At 37.5% G+C, this 23,275-nt stretch overlaps 10 protein-coding genes across 10 annotated transcripts; 7 read left to right on the top strand and 3 right to left on the bottom strand.

Annotated features, from left to right (window-relative positions):
- Positions 1-497: 497 nt before the first annotated feature.
- PRCAT00005423001 (uncharacterized protein) lies at positions 498-2,899 on the top strand (the record flags this gene model as incomplete). Its single annotated transcript, XM_062955494.1, has 2 exons — positions 498-516; positions 588-2,899. 2 exons carry the CDS (start codon positions 498-500, stop codon positions 2,897-2,899), a joined length of 2,331 nt encoding a protein of 776 aa, XP_062812091.1.
- A 1,422-nt stretch (positions 2,900-4,321) lies between these two features.
- Positions 4,322-5,686, top strand: CAP1 (DNA-binding transcription factor; the record flags this gene model as incomplete). Its single annotated transcript, XM_062955493.1, has 1 exon — positions 4,322-5,686. The coding sequence occupies one exon, from the start codon at positions 4,322-4,324 to the stop codon at positions 5,684-5,686; it is 1,365 nt and encodes a 454-aa protein (XP_062812090.1).
- Positions 5,687-6,085: 399 nt separating this feature from the next.
- Positions 6,086-6,511, top strand: PRCAT00005421001 (uncharacterized protein; the record flags this gene model as incomplete). Its single annotated transcript, XM_062955492.1, has 1 exon — positions 6,086-6,511. The coding sequence occupies one exon, from the start codon at positions 6,086-6,088 to the stop codon at positions 6,509-6,511; it is 426 nt and encodes a 141-aa protein (XP_062812089.1).
- Positions 6,512-6,864: 353 nt separating this feature from the next.
- Positions 6,865-8,004, top strand: PRCAT00005420001 (deoxyhypusine synthase; the record flags this gene model as incomplete). The annotated part of the gene is made up of 1 exon (XM_062955491.1): positions 6,865-8,004. The coding sequence occupies one exon, from the start codon at positions 6,865-6,867 to the stop codon at positions 8,002-8,004; it is 1,140 nt and encodes a 379-aa protein (XP_062812088.1).
- A 168-nt stretch (positions 8,005-8,172) lies between these two features.
- On the top strand, positions 8,173-9,693 carry LAP41 (metalloaminopeptidase; the record flags this gene model as incomplete). Its single annotated transcript, XM_062955490.1, has 1 exon — positions 8,173-9,693. One exon carries the CDS (start codon positions 8,173-8,175, stop codon positions 9,691-9,693), a length of 1,521 nt encoding a protein of 506 aa, XP_062812087.1.
- Positions 9,694-10,250: 557 nt separating this feature from the next.
- Positions 10,251-12,599, top strand: PRCAT00005418001 (uncharacterized protein; the record flags this gene model as incomplete). Its single annotated transcript, XM_062955489.1, has 1 exon — positions 10,251-12,599. One exon carries the CDS (start codon positions 10,251-10,253, stop codon positions 12,597-12,599), a length of 2,349 nt encoding a protein of 782 aa, XP_062812086.1.
- Positions 12,600-12,916: 317 nt separating this feature from the next.
- GPA2 (guanine nucleotide-binding protein subunit alpha) lies at positions 12,917-14,212 on the bottom strand (the record flags this gene model as incomplete). Its single annotated transcript, XM_062955487.1, has 1 exon — positions 12,917-14,212. One exon carries the CDS (start codon positions 14,210-14,212, stop codon positions 12,917-12,919), a length of 1,296 nt encoding a protein of 431 aa, XP_062812085.1.
- A 916-nt stretch (positions 14,213-15,128) lies between these two features.
- PRCAT00005416001 (cyclin-dependent serine/threonine protein kinase) lies at positions 15,129-16,913 on the bottom strand (the record flags this gene model as incomplete). Its single annotated transcript, XM_062955486.1, has 1 exon — positions 15,129-16,913. The coding sequence occupies one exon, from the start codon at positions 16,911-16,913 to the stop codon at positions 15,129-15,131; it is 1,785 nt and encodes a 594-aa protein (XP_062812084.1).
- A 1,650-nt stretch (positions 16,914-18,563) lies between these two features.
- On the bottom strand, positions 18,564-20,714 carry GFA1 (glutamine--fructose-6-phosphate transaminase (isomerizing); the record flags this gene model as incomplete). The annotated part of the gene is made up of 2 exons (XM_062955485.1): positions 18,564-20,646; positions 20,710-20,714. 2 exons carry the CDS (start codon positions 20,712-20,714, stop codon positions 18,564-18,566), a joined length of 2,088 nt encoding a protein of 695 aa, XP_062812083.1.
- Positions 20,715-21,893: 1,179 nt separating this feature from the next.
- Positions 21,894-23,051, top strand: PRCAT00005412001 (uncharacterized protein; the record flags this gene model as incomplete). Its single annotated transcript, XM_062955484.1, has 1 exon — positions 21,894-23,051. The coding sequence occupies one exon, from the start codon at positions 21,894-21,896 to the stop codon at positions 23,049-23,051; it is 1,158 nt and encodes a 385-aa protein (XP_062812082.1).
- Between the last annotated feature and the right edge of the window lie 224 nt (positions 23,052-23,275).

The following is a 23,275-nucleotide window of genomic DNA, read 5'->3' as shown; positions in this document are numbered from 1 at the left end:
CCTCACAGATAATCTAAGATTTCAGGATCTTTAAATGTTTCAAGGAATGACTTGCCGCAAATGTATAAATGGAAGGACATAGTCAGAACTTCTTGAGCATATCTTCATACTAATATTAAGAATACTAAAACACTTATTCAAGCCTCAAACCTTCACTTTGAATAGAAAATTCGCCATTTCTTTTTCTTTTTTTTTTTTAGAATTAAAATTTCTTTCCAAGTTGGCTCACCATTCTCAAAAATACAAATTTTCTTCTACTGAAGTACGCTACTAACATTGGTCATTAACTTTGGATGTCAAATTGTTAAGATGTGATTGGTTCAGTATTTTAGTCTTAAATCTTTCACCGAAGTGATTTTACTCTAATTAGATAGCATATCATCTAGTATCTTCGTTTCTGCACTAAATGTTATCTTACAATATACAGTCTAGTGCAATATGTTCGTTAGATTTTAAACCTTTCATTCTTCGGACATATATAATCGCATACACTCAAAATGCTGACCCTAGATTCAGGTAAGTCCTAAGTCGCTTTTAATATCCTCTTTATGTTTCAAAAAGAGCTTGAATTAACAATTATATCGTAGATCCAGATGAATATGTCGATGTTACGGAAGAGTTCATTGACTCTTTGAAGAAGGTAAAAAGCGGGAAGGTAGTCCAATCAAAGCTTTTCAATCTTTTAGAAGGGACAAGAGCTGTTGAAATTAGTAACCCGAAGTTGGACACGGGCTTAATATCTCTTAACGAAGCAGAAATCAACTTCGATCCCAGAGAACCCCAGTCTATCGAGGAAATAATAGGTATATGCAATAAACTACTTAAGCTGCTCATCAGCTGGTTAAATAGCAGTTCATTGCCAGTGACAGTTTTAAGCTGTAGATATGTTCAAACAATTCTAGACAACTATCGAAGCTCACCTGGTTCTCTAGGGACACTAAAGGCTTGTACTTTTGAACTCAAACGGCTAAAAGCGCGAGAGTACGATGAAGGATCTTTGGAATACAAATTGATTAATACGTTCCTACGGTCATTTGTTCTCGGATTGAGTAAGTTCATTGGATTTTGTTTAAATATGGCCTACAATGTTCTTTACGAAGAAGAAGATTTAACGACTAGGGCCATGGAGTTGAATTTTTTATCAGAAGTTCCATTGAATGTTCTACTCAATGATATTAATGAAACTATCTCATGGATAAAGGATTCCATCGACATGAAGTATCAGCCTATTTTTCTTGGATACCTCGAGTTGGCCGAAAGTATGGCTAAAATAGAATCGGTCTTGAATATATCTGTTCTGTTATTTGGTGTTAATTCGCTGATAGATAATCAAACAGAGTTTTTGACAAGAGCTGTAGGCTACATCGAGGAAGTTAAAAAAGTCGAAGAATATCCTGTTCCCGATGGTTCATTTTCTCAGTTTGTTCAAATGGATATGAGCAATAAGAATATTCCAACTGATTTATATGAAGTATCACAAGCTGAAACTTTCACCAACTTGACTTGCATGTTCACATCAATATATGATTTCATTCAAAAATTTGCAAAAATCGAAAATATGGTTCAGTTGGCGTCGTTTTTAAGGTTCGAAGTTGGTTATAAAATCCATTCAAATTACAACGTCATATCTCGTGGAATTTTTCAGCTTTTTCTAATAAGAGACGATAAGTCAATAGTAGGATCTCACGACAACATTGGAAGTCTTACCTTGAAGTCAATTGAAAACCTTGTTGGAAAAAATTCCTCCATTTTCAATCACCATCAATGGAATATTCAAGGAACTGCTCAATTCGCCCTGACTACCAAGAACGAAATTTTTAACAAATTGAATCTCATATTCGGTGATTTGGAAAGTGGAATATATCACTACTTAAATGTCGTGGGTAATAACAGATGCCGTCAAAGGCAATTGATGTCTAAAAGTTTACTAATATGGGATACTCTTCAAGTAAACTTTGAATCTTTCGAAATAGAACTATGGGAAAGATTTAAAATAGGAGATATCCTCGTCAACGAGGATGCTGCATTGAGTCTCAGTTCTTTTATTTATTATATGAAACTCGATGCCATGATAGAGACAGCGTTATTAGGGTTCGAGTTAGAATTATACAAGGAGTTTGAATTCTGTTTAATCTTTTGGTATGTGTCATACTTGTCACAGATAATGATAGAGCACTTGACAATGAGAATTAATGGAATATTAGAACAGAAAATTAATTTTATTGAAATAACAGTACCAAAAAGAATTAAAAAATTGAAAGCGGGACCCAAAAAAAACAGTCTTAAAGAGACAAATAAAAATCTCTCTGAGCAGGTTCTTCCAAGTTTGCAAAAGACTTTGAACTACAATAAAGGATATCTCGTCAAGCAATACATTGCATTACAGAGTCTATCTGAGGGGTTGAAAATGTTCATTATTGTCCTCTCTTCTTTAAACATCATCGGTCTTTTCGCCCCCAAAAAATCCATTACTAGCCCAGAACTTCTATTCGAATTAAGAATGAAACCTTGGTCAAGTATTGGTGTTCCCGTGTTACCTAACTTCGCCCAATATAAGCAATCTGTCAGTCTTGGGTTGTTAGATGAACAGGAAAAACGCATTGGGCTTCGAAAGCTCTTGCACGTTGCGATTGGGAAATTCAATCAAAGTAAGCTGACATACGCTAATATATTACAATTCATTAATGAAAACGACGACCAGTTCATGGGTGCTGCTATTGTTGAATGGTACAGTAATCTCTCGAAGACCTGTGTAATGTATTCACTTGAAGCCACTTCATTAATAAAAATTTTGGAAGGGGACAATATTGAAGTTGAAAATTTTAAAATTGAGATTGATAAGGGCTATCATGTTGATTTCCCCAAACTTTCTATAATTGCCCTGCATTCTTGTACATAGACCTGTAAATGCAAAGATCTTCACAAATCATCAACCAATTTCTTGATACATACGGCATTCTCAAATACCCTCACGTTATTCTCTCTTATTGTTAAAAGATCTTGATTGATTTTCTTTGTACTTTGCCGCACAGATTCCAACATGGACCTAGTCTTCCGCAAACGATCGATTTGTGCTTCCTATATCGTTGTTAGTAATTCACTCTTCCCAAAAAGAAACCTCGTTATTATCAAAACAAACCCCTTCTCAATTATGAACTTACATAGTCTTGTTCCATACTTCTTGACTCAGTCTCTGGCATTGTGATTGCTTTCTATTGACAGTTTTTTCTGCTTTGCAACGCGTGTTAGATAGGGTTTGTAGACATTAGGGACCAACTCTGACTCATCTCTTTTATTTCTCCAGCCCAGAGAACGGCGGTCAACGGGCTCTTGATCCCTAGGAATTACGAGGACGCTGTCAAAGATTGCTGACTGCGCGAAGCATATGAACTATGACTCGGAAAATTAGGACAATCATAGCAACATAGATAGAAACACGCGCAGAAAGTCGCAAGAAAATGCCCAATTAAGTTTTCAAAGTTGGCATTGTACGTAAATCGAACCACAACAACCATCTGGACCCTCCTAGTTCTTACGACCGATAGGAGAACCACGCCGTGCGCTCAGCCCTTTGGCATACAACATGCAGTCGCGGAGAAAATCTTAGAATAGGTCCCCAGGCCAAAATCTCTATTAGGAAACCTCCGAAAGCAACACAATTCTCCAAGCGGATCCGCTGCGGAATACGACTAGAACGACGCAACATGATACGTTGTTATAATATTTCCAGCTAGCCGTACGTGTCCTGGACCAGTGCAACACGAGGAGAAGCTGGAATTTGCCTAGTGATAATGTACCTTCTATCATTTACGGAGAAACACTACGGAGATAACTTCGCACTATATAACGATGTAAGACGCCATATGGTGGCAAATATCAAAGTTTTAAAATTTTGCATTGAAGATTTGTTAGAGTACCCTTAAGACTTCAAGAGGTATTCAGCACGGGCAGAAAGATAGAGCGACTAACTCAGCTCTTTTGTTATTGAGTTAGTTCTGAAATACTAAGGGACGTTTTAAACAATTTAGACTCAGTCGAGGAATTGGATTTAGAAGAATAACTGACATAAGAAGAATTAAGACCAATTTTAAGACTTATTCAAGAGATTGTTATATCATTCATCCAACAGATAAACCAGATAGTAAACTAGAAGGTTTTATACTGTGGTTGAATTTATTTTAAAAAAGAAAGATACAGTAGTTGGGGACAGTAGTTACACAAAACTGCACAAATCCATCGATTAGTAATTTAAAGTTAAAACGACTATAAAGAAGATTCAGCAGGAATTTAGACAAGTACAGAGTAGCGAGTAGGGTTCAAAATGACGGAAATAAAGAGAAATATATCAGAGGTTGACCCGTTATCTGACGATCACAATGACAAGAGAATTCATACAAAACCTGGTCGTAAGCCGTTAGACACGGAACCAAAATCCAAGAGAACTGCTCAGAACAGAGCAGCTCAACGGGCTTACCGAGAGCGTAAGGAAAGAAAGATGAAAGATTTGGAGGACAAAGTACAACTCTTAGAAGACGAGCGAATAAAGGCAGTGACTGAGACCGATTTCTTGAGAGCCCAGGTCAGTATGTTAAAAAAGGAGCTTTCCAAATACAATTCTACACTGGATATTCTTAATTCGGTGCCTGCTCCGGAAACAAGTAAAGTAATAGAGCAAATTGATGGGAACTACGTTCCATCTTTAAGCTCTGAACAGCATAGAAGTGATTCAAACTTTTCAGCGGAGTTTCCATGGTCTCGAGATAATTTGAAGAGGTTGCGAAATACTAAGAGCAATAGTCAAACACTGGATTTGGTGAGTGGATCATCTTCCTCTACATCACCTTTAAATGAAAATATATTGATTTCACCTAATTCTTCTTCCAACAATACAGAGAGCGGCGGTTCAAATCCTAATACGGTCAAGTCAAACCAATATGACAATTTGGAATTTAGGAGCAATTTTGAGGAACAGATAGATCCCTTTTGTATGAAGCTTAATGAAGCATGCGGAACGAAACAATATCCAATACCGAAAGCGAAGAGAGATGACAACGGTTTTGATGTCTCACCGTTCTCTAACATTATAACTCCGGGTAGCGTAAGGTCGACCAACAAGACTAGTGATCCTTTCTTCAGTGGTACTGGTGGTGATAGTTTTGATTTTCAGTTACAACAAGGAGACGATCCTTTGTCATTCTTAAACGATAATAATTTTGATGTATCTTTAGCATTTGGTGATAATAAAAGTCCTCCGAAAGATTCTCATATAGATTCTTTGGTGACCGAGGAATCAGTTTACGATCCTTTGCGAGATTCTGTTAATCTTGACTTCAACTTCAATGATTTTGTGAAGAGTAGCTTACCATCGGATAGAGCAACCGATGTATCTTCACGTAAAAGAAGTGTAGGTGGCATTGCCAAACAAGACAACAAATATGGTAAGGGTGAGGAAGATGACAACGAAGATGATGAAGAAGAAGATGATAATATTGTTGTTCCAGCTCCTGAAGAAACAATACGATGCTCTGAGATATGGGATAGGCTAACTTCGCACCCCAAGTATACTGAAATTGATATCGATTGCTTGTGTAGTGAATTAAGAACCAAAGCCAAATGCTCCGAAAAAGGTGTTGTTCTCAGTTCAACTGATGTTAATGAGCTTTTAGAAAGATCCGCAAAGCCTTAGCACAATATTATTTAGAGGATCATTATGAGGAGCCAAATTAAACTATACTGATGAGATCTGAAAGGGAGAGCACAGATAGCAAACTTTAGAGAATTAATTCTGTTCCGTTAGATCTTATTTCAACTATTTATATTTCTTTCCTTATGTTTTGGATATGAGTTCGTGTGTATGATGCAAGATGATAGTTAAAAAAAGCCATATGAAATAAAAAAAAAAATTACGACAATTTCTGATTGTAGCTTTGAACGTTATTAGCGATCCTGTTCATAACATCGAAGAATTATAATGTCACGTGATATAAATTGTTGGATGTTCACCAATCAGCTGGGTCGATATTAATCGAATCACGTAATAGTTTCTAATAGAAATTCAAACTTCATTCTTCTTTACTTTTAACAAATGTCTACGTCTCTTATTCGTACTATCAAGAATATTTATCTGTCAGGCTTGAGAAGGGCTGCATGGCAAATCCAAAATCACAATGATACCAAAAGAGGCTGGTTTGTGGGTGAAGATGATTATGGTAACAAATATTACGAAACCAATGTTCCAGAAGAGATTCACTTGAGAACCAGATGGGTGGAATATGCAGATTGGGGTATTGATATATCGAAGGTTGAACCAGGATGGCATTATTGGTTGGGTTATGGTATCAACACTCCCCCAAACAAATTGAAAGGGGATCTAAAGGCTGTTAGGAGTTATCCCGTTAAGAAACATGACATGAACATGACTGGTACACCTGGGGCCTTCGTAACGTATAATACTTCGAAGCCTAAATTTGAAGCCTGGGCTCCAAAGGTCAAAGAAAGAATTGAAGTTTAAAAGAGAGAACACTTTAAAATTTTGGAGAGAATTTAAGCCAATTTTACTTAACGCATGAGCTTCTTCTTTGACTATATTTTTGGATTTCCTAAGGAGGGCTTTAATGAAATATTTTCTCTTGCTGTCTGTAGCATATCTTTTTACTATAAATTACATACATAAGAATACTTGAATAGTAAAGTTGATGTACTCTGGGATGAGAAATTTTAATAGATTCAAAATTCTAAACGTAAGTTATAAGCGCTATCAAATAGGGTGGATCAAGATACTGGATTGGGAAAAAAAAAAAAAAATAAAAAAAATTTAGAAAAACTAAGAAGTAAATATCGTTCTAATACTAGATAGCTTATAAAATGTCTGACAGTTCAAAGTTACCACCACTTGCATCAGATGCTGTCTTGAAACAGTCTGTTTCAGTACCCGATAACTTCATAAAAGTCAAAGGCATTGATTATTCTAAAGAAAATGCTTACAATATGAACGCAGCGGATCTCATTGATTCAATGAAGACTATGGGATTTCAAGCAACTTCTGTAGGAGAGTCTTGTGACGTTATTAATAAGATGAGGAATTGGAGAGGGAAACATATCGATAGTCTAGGAGAACACGAGAGGAAAGGAGAATTTGATAACGAAGGATATCAAAAATCAACAATTTTTTTGGGTTATACTTCAAATTTAATTTCATCTGGCCTCAGAGAGACATTAAGATTTTTGGTGCAACACAAAATGGTCAGTGCCATTGTATCTAGTGCTGGTGGTGTCGAAGAGGATTTAATCAAATGTCTTGCTCCGACGTATCTTGGTGAATTTAGCTTACCAGGTAAGCCTTTAAGAGATCAAGGTATGAATAGAATTGGTAATTTATTAGTTCCCAACGATAATTACTGCAAATTTGAAGAATGGATAGTGCCAATATTAGACAAATGTTTAGAAGAACAGGAGAATGCTATGAAGGATCTTGGACCCGAAGGATTAAATGCTGGCTCGGCCGCTGTGTGGACTCCTTCTAAATTAATTGATCGCTTGGGTAAAGAAATCAATGATGAAAGTTCTGTTTTATACTGGGCCCATAAAAATAAAATACCTATATTCTGCCCATCTTTGACGGATGGCTCAATAGGGGATATGTTATTTTTTCACACCTATAAGGCTTCGCCATTGCAGTTAAGGTTAGATATAGTTGAAGACATAAGAAAAATTAACTCGATGTCAATGGAAGCCTCCCACGCGGGAATGATCATCTTAGGTGGTGGTTTGGTTAAGCACCATATTTGTAATGCATGCTTAATGAGAAACGGCTCTGATTTTGCGGTCTACATCAACACTGGTCAAGAATTCGATGGTTCTGACGCGGGTGCAAGACCTGACGAAGCCATTAGTTGGGGGAAGATCAAAGCTGATGCAAGGATAGCGAAAGTCTACGCTGATGCAAGCATTGTGTTCCCATTGATCGTGGCTGCCACTTTTGCGGCAAAAAGGCCACAAAACTAGTTCTTACCCTTTTAGATAGATTATGCTCTCACCATTCGCGATTAGGAATATTGTTACCGAATTGGTTATCGAGCTTGGAATGGAAGCCTTTGCCTCTCATATTTAAAATATTTAATATCCTAGCCAGTTGCTATACTCTGTTTCAATACATAAATACTTGTGATAGAGATGAGCGTAACAGATGCACTGATTGTGGCTCTTCTTGACCAAGCGTTGAATTTAGCAAAGGAGAAAGGAGCACCGGCAAAGACAATAGTAGAAACATCAGGCACAGGCATCTATGACGAGAAATTCTTTGAAGAGTTTGCTGACGAATATGTCGAATTCACATATAAGAACCCAACTATTTATCACGTTGTACAATATTTCGCAACAAAGTTGGAGGATGCTGGGTTCAGTTACGTTTCCGAGAAAGAAAGTTGGAGTACATTGAAACCAGGTAAGTATTTTACTTACAGAAATGGTTCAGCATTGGCTGCTTTCGTTGTTGGTAAAGATTGGACCCCTGAAAAAGGAATTGGAATCATAGGATCACACGTGGATTCCCTTACTGTCACATTGAAACCGAATTCTACGAAGCAAAAAGTTGACGGTTACGATCTATTGGGTGTGGCTCCATATGCTGGCGGTCTTTCCAACTTATGGTGGGATAGGGATTTAGGTATCGGAGGAAGGTTATTGGTCAAAGATGCTGAGAATGCTATTAAGCAACAATTGGTAGATCTGACACCTCATCCAATTGCTCATGTTCCTACTTTGGCGCCCCACTTTGGAGCTCCGTCTCTCGGCCCTTTTAACCAAGAAACACAGGCAGTACCTGTTGTAGGTTTTTCGACAGCAGAAGAGTCTCCAGCTACCGACGAAGAAAAGAGCTCTCCACTTTATGGAAAGCATTCATTGAAGTTATTGAGATATATTGCAAAGCTCGCCAACGTCAAAGTTTCCGATATTATTCAATGGGACTTACAATTATATGATGTTCAAAAGGGAACCAGAGGCGGCTTAAATAAGGAATTCATCTTTGCACCTAGAGTCGACGATAGGGTCTGTTCCTTTGCAGCCATCTTTTCTCTAATTCAGGCGGCACAAGATGATCTACTTGCGTCTGATTCCTTCTCGATTGTCGGTTTATTTGACAATGAGGAAATCGGCTCAGCTACGAGACAAGGTATAAAAGGTGGATTGATTGAACTGGTCGTATCAAGAGTATTATTGTCAGAATCATTTAAAGAATATGCCGCTGCCAGTCAAGAACTGCTTTCGTTGGCCTATGCCAACACAATAATTTTGTCTGCAGATGTAAATCATTTGCTTAATCCAAACTTCCAGGAAGTATACTTGGAGCACCATAAACCAATCCCCAATAAAGGAATAACCATAGCTTTGGATCCTAATGGGCATATGGCAACTGATTCTACTGGTCTAGCCCTATTAGAACAACTTGCGTCCATAAATGATGATAAGCTTCAATATTTTCAAATTCGTAATGATTCAAGGTCTGGTGGTACAATAGGACCTTTTATTTCATTACAAACAGGAGCCAGAACCATTGACTTAGGAATTCCACAGTTAAGTATGCATTCAATTAGGGCAACTGTTGGTGCTAAAGATGTAGGATTAGGTATTAAATTCTTTAAAGGCTTCTTTGCAAATTGGAGGAAGACTTATGATAATTACAAGGATCTTTAGGCCTTACAGAGTAGTTTAGACAATTATATGCCTCTTTATTTTCTTCCTCATTTCTTTACTATTTGTAGTAATTGTGGGTATGAATTTGGTTAACGCGTTAGGTGAGCTGCTCGTGACTTCTTAAACAAGTGATTTTTTGTCAGCGTTATCGATGACTAGTCGTAAGGAGAACGTTTACATCTTCAAACATTGGACTCAATCAATTGATTGTATTAGTAGAAAGTGCTAGGTAGATAAAACCTTATTGATTCAATATGGGTAAGTTTATAAAGAAGAAAGATGGATGCCTAAATAAAGTGATAGAGCAGAAATTTGAATATACTAACACAATCAAGCACCACCAAAAAAGATGACACTACAAGAGTTCTTCAATGATGAATGTAAGTACTGATGAATTTTGAGAAACAAAATTTGGATACTAATATAATATAGCATATGGCGGATCGTGGGCAGATGATGACATTGATATAGCGTCTATTTCGGTCCCTATAGAAAAACACAAACATTATTCATCGTATTCCGATGACATATTTGGAAAACCTAGAGCTGGAGGAATTATGGGGAGGCCACATTCATATGGTCAGTCAATACAACAAGATTTTGGCCCTCCCTACATTGTCAAGTTATCTAGCTTGCCGATAACTTGTAATGACGCTTTTATTGAAGACTTATTCAAGAGTAGATATACCCCATTTGTTAAATTCAAGATAGTGATTGATCCTTCTTCAAATGTATTGGAAACTCACATAGTTAAGAAAATTGCGTTTGTCGAACTACATTCTTTCCAGGACTTTTCCAAGGCTTTGAAATGGCAGGATCTATATTACAAAGCTGGCAGAAGAGTCAATGTGGAACCGGCAGACTTCAGTGACTTCCAATATTGCATAACTTTCAATAAAGAACACGAGAAGGAACTAGAAGGTATAGAGGATGAATTTCTTTCTGGCAAAACACCTCGTCACTCTCAATATAAGATGTCAGATACCCACAAGAATATCAATAACATAGGAGCTCAAAAATCTGATGATCTACCTCCACTAAAAATCCAACCGAGCAAGCCAAAATTCAATCCCTTCGGATCAGCAAAGCCTGTTGATGTACTTGCAAAGCTGCATGAGATTGACAAAAAATTAATAACTGTTAACCATACCACAATAAAAACAATCGGTTCTGAAGAGAAGGATGAAACAAGTCACCCTGAGAAGCGTAAAATGACAATCAAATCTCCTAAAAAAGATGCTGCAAACGTTGAAAAAAATGGGCATGTAAAGCACGACAGTGAGAACAAACGTCAACCGATGAATATTTTGAAAAGATCTACGGACAAAGCACAGAAAATGGACGTCAGCGAGTTCAAAGAGCATTCAAAAAAGGAACAGCATTCTGATAAAATTCCAAAAGAAATTGATGGAAAATCGCCTGAAGTACCACTCGAGAAATCACATGTCTCAGGAAATTCTGGCAAAGATTTAAAAGAAGCTAATGAAACACGAGAAACTATGAAAAAGTTTTCTCCTGCCCCTATACCGGCGTCGAATTATTCATCAAGAAGTAATGGTTTGAGTCTCGCTCAGCTTTTAAGTTCCGACCAGGAAGGTCATGTCGCAACATCGCCTGGTGGGCGGAAAACTCCAATAAAATCGAAATCTTCAGCACCTAAGAAAAGTGCTGCTAAACCTGTTATTTTAAAAAAGAAAGTAACAGTGCAGCCAGCCGTTGGTGATGAGACTGCTGATAGCAAGGAGGAACCGAAAGAAGGGAATGAAGCAAGTAAAGAAGAAGCACTTGTTAATGAAAATGGCGCAACTTTGGAAGAGAAACAGAATATCGCTAAGTCTGCTCCTGCATCTTCATCCAATAATGACGAAAAAGCGTCATCAAACCCGTCTAATGAAAACAGAAATGTTCGTCGTTCATCACTGCATCCCACTGAAGAGAGACCAGACTTCAGAAAGCATTTAAATGAAATAGTTAAAAGGTCAAATGCTGCAAAAATGAAACGCAACAACTCCAACAATTCATCTCAAGCGTCATCGAGGAGTGACCATCTCAGCAATCGGAGGCCACAGGAATCTGAGAGGAGAAATAGAGGCGCCTCAAGGGATATGGAATTTAAGAAATCGTCGAAACTTGCTACGTCGAGGATCGAAAAATCAAATTCATCAACAGATGGTGCGAAAGAAACCAATCAGAGTCGCTCAAGTCAGCTCTCCGACTCTTCATTGAGTCCAGAGTCTCGCTCAGCATCTTTAGTTAATAGAACGCCAATTCCGAAGAAGTATAAGCTGGAGGGGCCCATCGATCAAGAAAGAAAAAGTCAAAATCATCTATCTCGAAACAACAGGACTGATACAAAAAAGCGGAATGGTTCCCATAATGAACTCAAAAGCAAGAAGAGTGAGATCGCTCGTGCTCAAAAAGTCAAGCACGAGCAAGACAAGTCAACTCTTAAAAGTGCTTCGAGAGAAAGTCAGGTTAAGAATGAGACTAAGAAATCGAAAGGCACTGCTGAGGTTAATAATGAAGATACTCCTGCGGAGCGGGGCTCATCAAAAGAATCTAAGGAAAGCGCCGACGGTTTCGAGAAAGACACGAAACTACCATATGCTAGAATTGATCGTGATATTTCTTTTTCACCTACGGGGACTGAACATAGTAACACATCCCCGAGTCGTGGAAGAGGAGCAACGAGATCAAGGGGTTCAAACAAGGGCCCTACTCGATCTTCACTCAGAGGCTCAAGAGGTAACTATCGAGGAAATGGTAGAAGAGGATCTAATTTCAACCTTCATTATGTTCGTAATAAAACTGACGATGGAAAAATAGATTTGCACCGAGGTGAAGAAAAATCAAATAATGGTCACAATAAACGTGATTCTGTCGAGCCCGTTTCGAAAACTACTTAAAATCTTTAGGACTCGCCTATAACACTTCAGACGAAACGTAAGCGAGATGTATTTCATGTTAATTAAGTTATGGTGCTAAGGGTATGTAAATAGCCTTTATAATCGCATGGCCCAATTGTAAAATATAAATATAAACTACCCAGAAATAAGATTTATGTAGATAAAAGTGTTCTTATAAATCTCAAAAATATACTTAATTCAGTATATTCCAAATGTGCCTACAGTAGGTATCAACGGATGTTCAAAAAAGTTCTTTGAATTTACTATACTTCATAGAGTATCTCCTTATCAGTATTTCATAGCTGAGAGCATTCGCCTTATAAAATACCCGTATTTTTTAAGGCATTTTCTAAAATAGACTCTCGGACTGCTGCAAAAACTAATTGGATGTTTGAGGTATCAGTGGCTTGCGTAACATGAGGGTAGATTGACAAACCTGACCTGTTAAGTTGAGTGAATCTCCATAGAATGTATTTCGCAGCTTTATTGATATTGTCACCGCCTGTATAGTCAGGGAAATGATTTTCCAAAGGAGAATATGGCAACTTCTTTGAAAAAACATCAATTTTGTTCAAGAACAATACAATTGAAGTCCTTGAAAACCACCTGGAATTCACGACTGAATCAAACAACGCTAACGATTCTTCTAATCTATTCTGATTATTTTCCTCTAGTAAAACTTGATCATACTCAGATAAGGCAACGCAAAATATAATTAATGTCACATTATCAAAGCAATGAATCCATTTCCTACGCTCTGATCTTTGTCCCCCAACATCATACATATGAATATTAAGACCACTCATTTGGAACCTAAAATCAAATATACCAGACGTCTTTTTACGAGTCCTTAAAATATCATTGACTGTTGGTATATAATCTGGCTGTGCAAATCTTTTCACATCAGATAAGAAGTAGTCAGAAGAATCAACAAAATAAAAATTCCCCTGTTGATATTTAATGAAATTTTGCACTTCCTGAACCTTGTAAATATGATCAATTATACCAGCAATTTTTGGACTAAATTGCTCTTCGGAGTCGATAGATATATCGTAGTCTAAAACCTCATTCATATCTTCGTAGTTCAAAACATGCTTTTCGTTTGGTTTCTCTCCCTTAAAATCTTCGAGACTATCTTCTTCATCTTTGATTGAGTTTTCCTTGCGGGAATGTGAATCGTGAATTAAATCGGGTTCCAAATCAGTTATTGCATTTATAATATTTTTGATACAGGTTAAAATGTTTTTGTATACAAAAGGCTTGTATTCATATCGCTCTTCCTTAGTATAGCCATTCTGATGTAAAATCTTCATTTGTTTGACAATAGTCGATTTTCCACTTTCTCCGGATCCTAGAAGTAGCACTTTTACTTCCTTATCTGTGTTTGATGCAGATCCATTCGGTACCACATTGTCTTGGTTCGTACTTGCAGTGCTTTCCAGAGTATTCTGTTTCAGGTTGTTGGAGGCCAAGGAATTGTTATTAGATGATGTTAGTGCATGCTTTTGGTTTTGTCGTTTAGTTTGGGTCGTTGTCTCGCCACTCGTGGACTCCTTGCCACTTTTAGGAGCTTCATTCAGCTCTGATGACTGCTTCGAAAGACACAGGCCCATGTTGAAATTTCAAGATGTGAATCTGCTCTTATGATATATGGATGGACCGCTACTACCGCTTCGCTGACTTGAATCGTATTATGTATTTCTTTCTCAAAACTTTCTAATTAAGATGAGCCTTACTTCTGAAGAAGTGAAGTGTTAATAGAACGAGAATCTATCACAGTTGGATTATTGGATATTAGAATTAGCCACTAAACTTTACTCATTTAAAAAGTCTAGCAACTTTTTTGAGTAAGATTAAAGCGACTGCATAGAAACATTGTATCCTATTATAAGGATTGCTTTTATAATAGAAGTTTGGTATGCGGACAATTGAGACCCAGAGAGAGCCCCATGTCTATATTCAGAAATCAGCATACTCTTATGTATTCAAGCTAATTCAAAGAAGAGAAAAGTTGACACTGCTAGATCAGCAAAAGATATCAATTGAGTTCATGGTTTTACCATTTCAGAATTACCCCTGCTTTTATGTATCGTACGATATGCGGTCGCCACTTTTCATTGACTCAACATACGGCTAAGGTGACGAAGTTTGCTCTGGCAATGCAAGAGTTTCTACAAATTTATAGTTCTGCATCCAATAAGGGCAAGTCACTTAGCTTGATTTGATTTTGTAGAAGCTGGGTTTACGACTCACTCCTTTGGGAGATAACCCGCAACGGAGATATAAATTATCTTGCAACACCTTGATTTGAAAGCGTCATCTTATATAAGTTGCAACTGCAAAAACGAAATGTCCAGGACATTTGGTCATAGGATCTCGTAGACGCACATGTAGAAGATCATGATTATCCGCGGCCCGTACCACTCGAGTAGGAAAACTACCACAGAACTAAAAGAAAGCTCTAAATTTAGTCTTATATATTCACAGCATTAACAACTATAAGAGAGGAAGTTCAATGAAATACATACATTATTCAGGTACACCTAACGGCGTATCTGAAATACCGTTGACCGCCTGAGATGGGGATGCTAATGTTTGAGACGGTGTTATCATTTGTTGTGAAGGAGGAGCACTGGGCTGAGTTTGAGGAACCAGCTGTGCGAGAGACTGCTGGTTTGTTTTTTCTTCTTGTAATCTTTTTCTCTCTTTTCTTCTTCTCTTTTTCGTTTCAAACTCATGCCATTCACCTTTGATGTCCTTAAGAAAAAGAAGTGGCTCTGGTGCCGGTTGGTCAGTAAAATAAGCATGTTGCAATGCCTCCTCTGCCGTCAATCTTTTTGCAGGATTCAACTGCAACAATTTTTCTGCAAGGTCAAAACTTTGCTCCGACATGATTGACGCATATTGATTTCTAAAATTGCTAGCCTTATTAATTTTGGGTTTCAACATTTCAATCCATGGTAAGTCTTCAATTTCCGGCCAGCTTTCAACGGTAGGAGTACCCATTATATTGAATATTTTATGTAGTTGGCCAACCTCTTCAAATCCTTGGAATGCTGCTACTTTAGAATATAGCTCTATTAAAAGACACCCAACACCCCATATATCAACTTCTCTTCCGTAATTAGTGGAACCCAATAATAATTCAGGAGGTCTGTACCATATGGTAATAACTCTATTGGTGTAATCAGGACTTATATGATCATTCACTATCTTCATAGTTCTGGCTAATCCAAAGTCAGCAATCTTGACCCTCCCCATATTGTCCAAAAGTATATTGGAGCCCTTGATATCTCTATGAATAACTCTTCTCTTATGCAAATAGTTAAGACCCTCCATTAATTGTTTGAATATAAACTTTTTGTGACTTTCTTCAAGCTTTAAATCGGGATGAGTAAGTAAACCAGTTAAATCGTGATCCATGTAATCAAGAACCATATATATCTGATTGTGTTCAATCATCATTTCTAGTAAGCCAACAACATTTTCGTGATCAAAAGACTGAAGTAACTTGATTTCTCTCATTGCAGTTATTGGAAACCCCTCACGTTCGCTCTCTAATCGCAATTTTTTGAGGGCAACAAATTCTTCGGTTATGCAATTTTTAGCTTTATAAACCTTACCATAAGTTCCTTCGCCCACCTGTTGTACTCTTTCATATATCTCAAAAGGCTTGCTTACTTTAACAGAATAAATCTGTGATTTTTTCAACTGTATTGCAGATGGAGTAACCTGTCTTTTGAAGTCACCTCCCGAGAAGCGATTTTTATCAACGGGCCCCCCCAAAGACTTAGGACCCTTTGGGAACTTATTAAAATTAACTTTCTGTTTGCTGTCATACCTTGCATTTCTGTACCCACCTCCATTATCTTTATAACCTGTGGAAGGAGCCGTTGTTGGGACAGAAGAAGGACCTCCTAAATCTCTCCTTTTTTTATCATTTGCAAATCCCTTGGGTTCTGAGGGGAACAGTCTTTTTGTTCCTCCTTGACCTATTGATTTTCCATTATGATCTCTAGAAACATTATTCGTGTTAGTGTAATTTCTCCCTTCACTATTTGATGGTCTATATCCTGAAGGACCTGATGGTCTGTTTCTTGCTCCCGATTGATATGCATCATTTTGTGAAGATCCAGAGCGATACGTATCTCTTTCCGTATATCGCTTCGGCCCAGTTGGAGGATATCTGTCACGCGAAGAAGAGTCCCTCATTGAATATGACGATTTATAACTAGGCTTCGAGCCATTCTTTCGATCGTCATATTTTTTAGAACTGTTCCTTGGGCCTGTAGGGGGCCTATAACGATCCGACATTTACTAGCTGGTTTGATGCGACAGATTAAATCAGTTAGAAAGGCCTTCAGCGTCCAATACTTATACTCAATAAGAAGAGCACTTCATAATGTAAAGGCGAAAAGTAAGTCTTCTTTTCATCATAATTTACCCGGAACTCTGTCAAAGAGTTACCAACTAAAAAGACGCCATGAAATAACCAAATATAGCCTTCCAAACTTGATAACGGTATTATGAAACGCTCAACACTATGACGATGGAATAGAAGGTTGTAATGAATCAGAAAACAATAAAAAAAAGATTCACATGTTGTAGAGAAAGTTTACAAGAGGAGCGAATATCACCCTTTAGTGTAGCTCAGCGCAGCGCCACTAATGTCTGGCTCCAAGTAACAGTGGAAACAACTGGCATATTAAAGAAAGGACACCTTCTGAAATATTGCTTATTCTTTGTTCAAGTTTGCACAATCAGACGGACGCAGCGGACATACGCAATCTAGTGAAATAAGTTACGAGAGTCACACCAAGTATGCGGGACTTACCCCTTAATTTGAATCAAGTTATTAGTATGTTTAAGATATCGCCACGCTGCATAGTCTCAAATTTCTTTATGTTGAATTTACCTTTCAAATCCGTATCCGATCTTCTCTATAACTTTTGACATATATATAGTTATATAGGAAACATCTAGGATATTTCCCTGTAAAGCAACTTATCCACTTTATTTATCCAGTTTGTTTGAGTTTCTATGACTTCTTCAACCTCATTATATCAAGCTTTACTTATTTCTTGTTTGCTTAATAGTATTGCCAACGCTTATTTTTAAAGCTTCAAGGGTCAATGATTATTGAGATAGTTTCCGGGTAACATTATGATTCTTTTAAGATTTGCCTTCTTCATATCACCACACACTAAATGATTGTTAGAAACATTTATCACAATTGAGATTAAATGGTAAGTGAAGAAATAAGGTCTACGATCTGATGGTATACTAACAACCTTAGATTGGCAAGGCTGCTCACATAGGCTTCGACCTAGTTTTGGTTTCAGCGTTTTTGGCTGGGGTTAAAAGAAACACAGGATTAGCGTAAGTATTTGTTGTTATGGTCGTGCTACCATTATTGAAAATGAGGATTGAAAGTATATATTAACATCTCAGCCCAAACTTTGAAAAGGTAGAAAATGACAATGTGAAGTATTATGCATCTAAATACTTAGATCTAGGTGAAAGGATATTTGACTATTCTGCAGCATATCTCGGTTCTTCCGAATATTTTAAGCGCAAATAGAAGTCATATCTTTTATTGCCTCTCTGGAGGATGTTGATCTTATGTTTGCTTTCTTTTATACTTATCAAGTAGTTTTAATCTACGAGGGAATCGGTTTATAGTGTTTTGTGCTAATACATAAATTTTATTTGATGACACGCGAAGATTGTAGCTAGTAGAATTCTCCTAGACATCTAGCAAATATTCTACGCTTTGCCACTCGTGATATTGAAAGGTGGCTAAATTAATATACTAAATAGATTATTTAAAGAAAGAATTGGATCCCCTGTAATTACATAAATACGCAGAGCTCGATAATCATTCATATCTGGTATCGATTGCATATCCTCACTCATTGGTATTTCAGTTACCATTGTATTCCAAATTGGCGTTTTGAAATATCCTTACTCGACCGTAACCGACTTGGCCAAGTTACGTGGAAAATCAACATCAATACCTCTGTTAACGGCTAACCAATAACTCATCAATTGTAAGGGGATAATGTTCAAAAGACCTTGTAGACAGTCCACAGTCTCTGGAACTTGTAAGGTACAGAAAGCTTTAGTGGCTGCAACTCTATCATCTCCCTCATTACAGATAATGATTGGTCTACCTTCCCTGGCTATAACTTGCTCAATTGCAGACATGACCTTAGGGAACAAGGAATCTCTGGTTGCAAATGCAATAATTGGCAACTTAGCATCAACAAGAGCCAAGACACCATGTTTTAATTCACCTGCCAAAACACCTTCGGAATGCATATAAGAAATTTCTTTTATCTTTAAGGCTCCCTCTAAAGCGCTGGCATGTTGATACCCTCTACCTAGTAAAAGTAAAGACTTTTGATCATTCAATGTACTGTCACATAATTTTTTGATTTGTTCTTCCAATTTCAAAACAGTCTTAATCTGCTCGGGAATTTTCTGCAACCCTTTGATAATTTCTCTATGACGTTCAATCCTTGCAATTGAATCATTTGAAAGAGATAATGCAACCATGACTAATGCTATATACTGAGAGGTATAAGCCTTCGTAGAGGCGACTCCAATCTCAGGACCTGCATTAATGTGAACACCGCAATGAGTTTGTCTTGACATTGAAGAGCCAACAGAATTCACAATACCAATAGTTAAAGCTCCTCTTTCTAAGCAATATTGCAAAGCCAATATTGAATCTGCAGTCTCCCCCGACTGAGAAACAAAAATGCAAGTATCGTCTCTGAAAACAGGTGATCTTCTATCTAAGAAATCCGAAGCCAACTCAACGGCGACTGGGATTTCAGTCAATTCTTCAAAGATTGACCTAGTTGCCAAACAAGAATGATAAGAAGTACCGCAAGCAATCATAATGATTCTTCGACATCTTCTGATTGTTGTTAACCACGACTGAAGCCCACCCAATGTCACCTTTGATGTCTCAAAATCAATTCTTCCTCTCATAGTATTGAAGGTAGAGTCCGGCTGTTCAAAGATTTCCTTCTGCATAAAATGACTATATGGACCTTTCATAATTTCATTTAATTCCATCTCCAAGGTCTGAATTTGTCTAGTAGTAGATTCGCCAGCTTGTTTTTTAGCTCTGTGAATATGTAATTCACCATCATAGATATGAGCGATATCATCGTCTTCTAAAAATAAAACCTTCTTAGTATGTTGAATGACAGAAGCAGGATCCGAAGACAAAAAGAATTCTACTGGCATAGGAATACCATCCTCTGAAAGAAAGGCTCTAGATTGAGAGGTTCTCAAACTTGCCTCACCTGCAGCGACAGCAAGTAATCCAGTGTCACTTGCCGGATTCAAGTAAGAAATTGGCTCAGAGTTGTTCTCCGGAAACTCAACATCAACAAAATCAACCTTAAGTTTCTTTTCAGTTCTAACACCGACCAACAAAGGCGAACCTTTACGAGTTCCACATACCTCACCTGGATAATGTGTAGATCTTACCAATAATCCATAAGAGCCTTCCAATTCATATAGCACCTGTTTGGTCAACTCATTGAAATCCAAGGAGATTCCAGCTCTCAAACTGGTATCATAAATGTGCTTGAACAATTTAGCAATACATTCTGAATCCGTTTCAGATTCAAATTCAAAGCCTTTTGACAATAACAAAATTCTTAAAGCCCTATAGTTCGTAATAATACCATTGTGGACAATTACAAATTCTCCTGAAGGGTCTGATCTATGAGGATGGCAATTCTCATACCGAGGTTGACCATGGGTAGCCCATCTGGTATGAGCGATTCCTACATGATTATCAAAAACAGTCGATCTTTCGACTTTTTGCCTTTCAATTTCCTCTTTCAAAACTTTAACCTTTCCTGTACTCTTTATGATTACTGTTTCGCCCTTTTTGTCTCCATCGATAGCTATTCCGCTGGAATCATAACCTCTATATTCCAATCTCAGAAGACCTTCAATAAGATTATCGATAATCTCTCCCCTAGTTCTATCAACTAGAAAATTTACGTATCCAAATATTCCACTGCAAAGTTAGTAATTTACCTCTCAATGTATATTTTGCATTATTTATATTTCTGATACTTACCACATAATCACTCAGCGCTTAAATCTATTATAAGTATCTAGCGCTTAGCTTGGTCGTGTTACTTCTAAGCCTTATTATAACCTTGTCTGCAGAGTTTTGCAATCCAGTGGCTTTTATACTCAGCTTATCGCCTCTTATTCGAAAAAAGGCTATTCCTTCAAATTTAAATAGGAAAAAGTTGGGCGTTTTGTGATTCTTCTACGTTTTTGCCAGCTGGATGTTCTATTAAAATCACTTTTTTTGATGATGTAAACAAATCCGCACCTGTGTCATCCGGATTACGGATATGTCTTCTATAACTTTCTATAAACGTTTTTTTACTGGAACGAATATATTAGAGATAATTAAGCAAAGTATATAACATTGGTGTTGGCCCATTCCATTAATTACTAAACTACTATCGGACTCGCTTCTAGGTATTTCTATCTATCTACATTCTCGCCTAAAAGCTGTCGTAGCAGTACTATGCAATTAATTTACCTAATTATGAGGCGCGCTCTTAAACCGGATATTGAAGGTGTTATCTGTTTGGACTAGACCGATAACCTTCGAAATCAGGACAATATGCTATTACGTTTCCCCATTCAGTGAAAATGTAAATAGAGATACTGACTCCTGGCGAGACTGGCGTGGGACGAAAGTCCAGCTAGAAATCTAAAATGTCACCAGAGGCTAATAATAGACCCAAGAGATTTAAGTGGAGTGCTAGCGAGTGTGGCGCATGGTCTCAAGGATTTCTCACTGCTTCGTGGTGTCATTTCTTCTTTCAAAAATTTTTCTCGGTCTTTTTTATAGCGGCGCAGGTAGCTATGAAGCAAGCTTCAAAGTACTAGAAACTTTTTAAGACCCCCACACCTTGGTTTACTGTTATTGAGTACCGTGTATCCCCTATTCATAAGCTTCCCATGATCAGTTCTAGGACAGTCTAATTCTGGAATTTTTCCTTCCTGGGTCGATTTTACATATGCTGCATTCTCGCTAAAAGAGCTTTCGAGGTGCGTAGGCTCAAATTTTCTGTCGGACGCGAAACCTTGCGCATTTCGGCGGTGTTGGTAGAGCTCATCTATCCGGTAGGCACACGGTTGGCAAGCGATAGATGTTCCTTCATATAGCCCAACTTCGCAAAAACAAAAAGTTGATTGAGATTGGAGCTCAGGTCAACTGGAATCATTGGGAAAAAGGTGATGATATCTAGAGGTGTAAGAGCAGTGGAATGCAAAATAATCCCTCAAGTAGCTTCCTTGCGCCGAGCAAATATACTGTTGTTACGATCGGATTTGAGATTAGTGACTTCAACTTACCAGCGGACAAGAAGTTACGCTAACGTACAGTCTCCAAAGACAAAGAAATCAAAGCTGCAGAAGAAGATCCAAGCTATTCAAAAGATTTCCAACTCAGAAAACAGCTTTCAAAATGAATCAACTAGCTATATCTTGGGCCTCTTGAACAAAAACAATGAACCTAAAAACCTTGAAGAACTAGAGAAACATCTTAGCCCAGTTATTTCGATGACAGTGGCCGAATCTATCAACTTCGAGAAGCTCATAAGAACTATACCTAGTATCTACAAATTTTCTGAAATAATTCCAGATGAAGTTGTCAATGTTAAAGTGGATGGAAAGGATCTAATGATTTTATCAAACGGAACCTTAGTGGGCTGGGGGTTTACAGAAGAAGCTATTGAGAGCTTTTTGTCTCTTATAAAAAACTCTTTAGTGGAAATGTATAAAATTGAGACAGAGGAGATGGACTGGGTAGAATTAAAAGACTTGCCGAGCAACCCCTTGAACAATGGTAACTCTTATCTACTGGGTGAAATCATTGTCATACAAGGGTCTGATAAGAGCAAGCGCCTACTAGATAAAACGGCGTTTGCTATCGGATTGTCTAGGTCTACGAGGTTATCTGTACTTGAGGATGCTTTGGAGCATCATTTACTTCTTACAAGAAAAAACTCTGAGAATTTATCAAAAGGCGTCAAGATTTCTGGCTCGGAGTCTACATTTTTAAGACTTACTGGTCGGTTATTCCTATTAAGAGGTAAATTAAATTTGTACAGTGAATTGATTGAAACTCCAGACGTCTACTGGACTGAGCCTACCTTGGAAAGGATTTACGAGTCAGTTTCAAGAGTCCTTGACATAAATCCCCGAATCAGCATTTTAAACAGGAAACTTGATTATGCTACTGAAGAACAAAGAGCTCTTCTTGGTGTTTTAAGTGAAAAGAAAGGAGCTAGACTTGAGTGGATTATCATAATTTTGATTATGGTTGAAGTAGGCTTTGAATCTTTTCATTTCTACGAGCGTTATGGAGGCAAAAATAATGATGATATAGACTAGAGAAATTAGACATATTAACGAGTAATGTATATTTTTGTAAATAGTTGCAGTATTAAGCACACGAGGGCCGACGGCGAGAATAGAAATGTAATGTGTATCAAAATTGTCATTATGATGCGATTGCGAAATAGCTAATTCATGAATGAAAAAAAAAAAAGTAAAAAGTTACCCCATTGAGACGCAAAAGGTATAAACTCGAAAAAATTATATTTTTTTAAATTAAG

The sequence above is a fragment of the Priceomyces carsonii genome (assembly GCF_900007245.1).
Source record: "Priceomyces carsonii strain CBS4050 genome assembly, scaffold: Debaryomyces_carsonii_scaffold_6, whole genome shotgun sequence".
Classification (NCBI taxonomy): Eukaryota; Fungi; Ascomycota; class Pichiomycetes; order Serinales; family Debaryomycetaceae; genus Priceomyces; species Priceomyces carsonii.
Note: the sequence above shows the minus strand (reverse complement) of the source record. Positions and strands in the feature narration are given on the sequence as shown.